Raw genomic sequence first — 5284 nt, 5'->3', positions numbered from 1 at the left:
AACATTAAACTTTCTTATTATTTACTTCTCTACACAAGACCTTTATTTATAACAAGTCATATGTACTACGACACAACTAATTAAAAATACGTAATGACACAGCAATAGACATGCACACACATAGATATAGTTAATCGGTAGAAAACCAAAGTGCGCTGTCTAAGTACTCATGGGATGGGATACACCACGACTTTTCCAGTAGCTCTGCCAGTTTCGAGGTAGGAAAATGCTTCAACTGTCTTAGAGAATGGAAATGGGCCTTTTGGATCAATCACTGCCTTCACCTTTCCACTCTCTAAATCAGGTTTCAGCTTCTCAAGAACAGACCCACTTGAAACGACAATGTAGAACTTTACTTGTGGAGGAAGAGACGAACCACGTGCTATTGTCACAACTTCCCCACCTTCTTTGACGGCCTTCGAAGCCCTCTCAGATTGCCCTGTTATAAGGTTTTGTCATGCATATATATATATATATATATATGTATATATATTATATTCTTCATGCTATGATCATATTATGGGATGGATGCAAATTATTGGTTTAACTAATTAACTACATTCTGAAATACTAACCAACTGTGTCATATACGACATCAAATTTCTCTGAAAGCTCTTCAAAATTTTCCTTTGTGTAATCAATGGACAAATCAGCTCCCAAACTCCTCAGTAACTCCAATTTTCCGGTGCTTGCAGTGGCTGCCACTTTAGAAGCCCCAAAAACGTGTTTTGCCAACTTTCTCGGACGGAAAAAAAAAAGGGGGTAAAGACACAAAAGTTGTGGAACAAAAATACAGACACAAAATTTGGATTAGTAAATTCAGGATTTAACAAATTTACCCCATGATCAAATTTGACAAATTTGATAAATTCGGTATTTATCTTAAAAAATCTTGGATTTACCTCGTGATGAAATTTTGTAAATTCAAGATTTACCTGATAAATTCTAGATTTACCCGTAAGCATAAAAATGAAGTAAAAAAAAAAAAAAGTTTAAAAACATGTTATATGCACACCTGAATTACCAAGGTCCCAACTCCGCCGGCACCGCCAAGAACAAGAATGGATTTACCAGGAGAAAATTGAGCAAGTTCAAGACCTCCATAGGCAGTCTCAAGAGCAAGTGGAAGGCTAGCAGCTTCAACAAAACTCAGATTCTTGGGCTTCAAACCTAACACTTTCTCTTCTGCAGCAGTGTATTCGGCTAAAGTTCCAATTTTTTGGGGTTCTAAAGGTTTCTCATTGATATCACCATAAACCTCATCTCCAACCTTAAACTTTGTCACTTTGCTTCCGACCTTTTCCACCACACCGGCAACATCGTATCCTGGAACCACCTGCATTTGTTCATGAATTCTTTATCACTTTTTTTTTAATCTATTCAATATTTGTTGTCGTTTGCAATGATGTTAATTTCTATTTTCTTGTCTTTGAACAAAGTAGTGAGTATTTTTCCCCAAAAAGAGAGAGAGAGTCTATTTTCTAAGAACTATACCAAGAAGAAACAGGAGAAAAGTTTATTTTTCAAAAAAAAAAAAAAACCGTAAAAAAAAGCAAAAAATAAATAAATAAATAAAAGATTTGAAAGACAAAAGGAAGCTCACAGGAGGAGAAGTGTCAGTGGATTTGAACAAGCCAAGCATCCACTTGAAATCAATTGGATTGAGGGCTGCGGCTGCAACCTTGATCAGCACCTGATCTTCCTTCAAATCAGGAACTCCTACATTCTCTTCAAACTTCAACACTTCCCCAGATTTTCCGTACTCCGAGTACACCCATCCCTTATTCACAACTGTACTAGAAGCCATGAACTTGAACTTTTTTCCGGAGACTTTTCAGGAGAGAGAAAGTTGGAGGAAATGAGTCTTAGACAAATTTCTTACAAAAATATGGACGAAACATACAAAATTTATAGCAAACGGGTAAGGCTTATATATATACCAAAATTTACCAAAGGATGAACAGGGTATAGAGACAGGAGCAAAAAAGAAGGGGGGAAAAAAACAGTAGTTTGAAAAAAGAGTAGTTCTACCGATATCCAAAATCCACGATCAAATGGCAGTTTCTAAGGCATACAGAGGTCATTAACATCACATCGTTTGAAAAAGAGTTGGTTCTTGATGTTTCTCCATGTACCTAGATGACTTTTCTATCAAGGTTCATTATTAGACAGGAAAACAATTTCATTACGCTAAGATCCCATATTAATTTTGAACTCGTTTAGTTTGATTATTCAAGTTTTTAATTCGATACATAAAAAAATTTTAACTATAACAAAAAAACTAAATGTAATTATTTCTAAAAATTGTTTACTATAATAAAACTCAAATTTTAAATTTAAATCTGTAAAATGAACGGAGCTTTTATTATGCAATGAATGACGAAACTAGAGATTTTTGGGCCGAAGTTTAGTTCTTGCGGCCCAAGTTACCTTTTCCATTGAATGTAAACCCGTTTGAGAAATCCTTAATAAAAATAAATAAATATATACCATTTGAAAAATATTATTTATATTACTCTATTAAAAGAAATAAATAATTTTTATTAAATTAATAAGAGAAAATAAAATATCGTAATAATACTCAATTATCTGGGATGATATGAAATAACAAGTATGTATAAAACCAGTCATATACTTTTCTCATCCTTTATTTACTTCGTGAGAGAGAAAAGAGCATATTTTTTCAAAATTAATTAAATTTTGACAAAGATGAAGAAAGTTAACTGTTTAAAAAAAAATTCCTCCTTTCTTTTGGGTTTTTTTATTTTTGAAAAAAAAAATTGATTTATTTAATTTTTGAATTGTTTTGAAGTCAAGCGTTTTTATATTTATTTATTATTATTTTTTAGTATTTAATCACTTTTATAGATTTAATTAGAATTTAATAAGTGTAATTAATTTTTAATGACATGCCACGTCAATAAAATTGTTATTTTATTACGTTTTTTTATAAATTAGGGAGCATTTTAATCTGTTTTGATAGATTATAGGACATTTTAAAATATGATACATATTTCGGGAGATTTATGAAAATAATCTATTAAACTATTTCTCTAATAATTGTCACATCATTAAATTTATTAATCAAATAAACAGAGAGGGTAAAATTAGTAATGTTTCATAGTTCAAAAAGTGTACAGACTAATTTTTATAGTTTGAAGACAAAAGGAGAAATGTTTATTTTTCAAAAAAAAATCCATAAAAAAAAAATAAATAAAAGATTCGAAAGACAAAAGGAGGCTCAAGATAAAAGATTTGAACAAGCCAAGCATCCTGATCTTGAAATCAACCGGATTGAGGGCTGCGGCTGCAACCTTGATCAGCACCTGATCTTCCTTGAAATCGGGAACTCCTATATTCTCCTCAAACTTTAACACCTCCCCAGATTTTCCATATTCTGAGTATATCCACGCCTTATTCACAACTGTACTAGAAGCCATGAAAGTCTTACCACAAACTTTTCAAGAGAGAGAGAGAGAGAGAGAGAAGCGTCTTAGACAGACTTCTTACAAAAATATGGACGAAAGATGTAACAATTGTCGCAAACGTTACATCACAACTGTACTAGAAGCCATGAAAGTCTTACCACAAACTTGTCAAGAGAGAGAGAAGCGTCTTAGACAGACTTCTTACAAAAATATGGACGAAAGATGTAACAATTGTCGCAAACGTTACATCACATTTCCACCAATTTAATTGCCAAACTAACCATGAGTAGAGACCGTGACTAGTTACAAGCCCTACAAAACATCAATTATCGAGGGGGAAAATAACTTTGAGAAAGAGCAGTTCTACCAATGATCCACCATCAAAGGGCAGTACTGAGGTGGCGTAGAAAGAGCTAGCTAGGTCACTATCATCACATCATTTGAAAAAGAGCTGGTGCTGCATATTTCTCCAAGGAGTATACGAGATTAAAGCCTCGTTCATTTCACCGATTCAAGTTTTCAGTTATAGGTTTCTACAGTAAAAAATTCTCAAAAAATGTCACATCAAAATTTTTTGCTACAGTAAAAAGCTCTCAGAAAATGTCACATCTCAACTCGAATTAAAAACTCGAATCCGCAAAGTGAACGAGGCTTAAAATTCCATTACTCATAAAAAGTCAGTCTCTTTAAATAAATATATACGCAGGACTCAACTTAATAAATAAGACCCACCACTTTATGAATGGTGGGGTTTTATTTTGTTAGGGATAAATATCTTTTTATTTCTCCAAACTTTCGAGTATGGACTCACATCATGTATCTATCAAGGTTCAAATTTAGACAGAAAATCAAGTTTATTAGGATAAAACCCGACATTAACTATATTATGTCATTGATTTTTGGTTTATCTAGCCATTGAAAAGTGTAAAATGCAAGTTTACTTAAAATTCAAATTTTGACTATAACTGACTTTAAAAAAAAAAAGATAAATATTGTGATAAAAATTCAAGGGGAACAAATTAAGGAAAATTTGCCTCTTTATCGGAGTTAAAAAATTTAATGGATCCCCTTGAGCCGAAGGTTAACTTCACCCCCGAAGCCCAAGAATCCTTAAATTAGTTCCTGAAAGAGGAAAGAACATAAAAGAAAGCAATGTTAATCACTGTTGGAGAAGGTTTTTTTTTTTTTTTTTTTTTTGGTAGGTATGAAAAATACCATATTACTAGGACACAATTTTTAACATTAGATTATAATTAATTTTTTTAAATTATCATAATTATTTTATCAAGATACAATTTTGATGTGATTGGGAATTAAAAACTAGAAGTACTGATGTCAAAAATTGTGTTGGTTTACAACTTTGTGTCCCACACCTTTTGTTGTTAGAATTTTGTGTCCACAATTTGTGCAGAAACCTGCCGTCTACCTTTCTTTAGCTGTCTAATTTCACTCCCATAATTACCTCCAAAGAACTAAACTGGCTTGGATGCTGATTTGGCTATTAATGATTATACAAAAATGCGAATTTTTGAGGACCCTCCAAAGAATTTGATGTGTGGTGTATGGTACAGTTAGTAATAGTATATGCATGTTAAAATAAGCTGGTAATAGTATTTATTTATTTATTTATTTTAAATGAGTCGGTAATAGTGTATTTCCATTATTTGTTTTCTCACTTCAACTCTGTGGCAATTTTGGAGAGTTTGTTAGGTGAAGCCATTGATTAATAATCTCAAGAGGCCATTTCCTATTTCCAAAAGCCATGGAGGCATTTTCTTTATTACTTCCACATTACTGCTTTGTGTATTTTCTTTCTTTCTAATAGTCTGTGTGTGAAAGAGTTGAAATCCAAAGTC

General features: G+C 32.4%; 1 protein-coding gene across 1 annotated transcript; it reads right to left on the bottom strand.

Moving 5' to 3' along the window:
• LOC21403393 (2-methylene-furan-3-one reductase) lies at positions 1-1901 on the bottom strand. Its single transcript, XM_010110463.2, has 4 exons — positions 1604-1901; positions 1016-1336; positions 576-735; positions 1-439 (listed from the first exon to the last, which is right to left on the bottom strand). The coding sequence occupies exons 1-4, from the start codon at positions 1805-1807 to the stop codon at positions 168-170; spliced, it is 957 nt and encodes a 318-aa protein (XP_010108765.1). The 5' UTR covers positions 1808-1901; the 3' UTR covers positions 1-167.
• Positions 1902-5284: the final 3383 nt, after the last annotated feature.

The sequence above is a fragment of the Morus notabilis genome, unplaced genomic scaffold (genome assembly GCF_000414095.1).
Source record: "Morus notabilis unplaced genomic scaffold, ASM41409v2 Scaffold39, whole genome shotgun sequence".
Taxonomy (NCBI): Eukaryota; Viridiplantae; Streptophyta; class Magnoliopsida; order Rosales; family Moraceae; genus Morus; species Morus notabilis.
Note: the sequence above shows the minus strand (reverse complement) of the source record. Positions and strands in the feature narration are given on the sequence as shown.

What these genes read in the sequence shown, in the direction of transcription:
- LOC21403393 (XM_010110463.2), bottom strand. Translation starts at nt 1,807, where the DNA reads ATGGCTTCTAGTACAGTTGTGAATAAGGGATGGGTGTACTCGGAGTAC. An exon ending in CCACTGACACTTCTCCTCCT is followed by an intron (nt 1,337 to 1,603) that starts GTGAGCTTCCTT and finishes GAACAAATGCAG; the next exon opens with GTGGTTCCAGGATACGATGT. An exon ending in TTGGGACCTTGGTAATTCAG is followed by an intron (nt 736 to 1,015) that starts GTGTGCATATAA and finishes CGTCCGAGAAAG; the next exon opens with TTGGCAAAACACGTTTTTGG.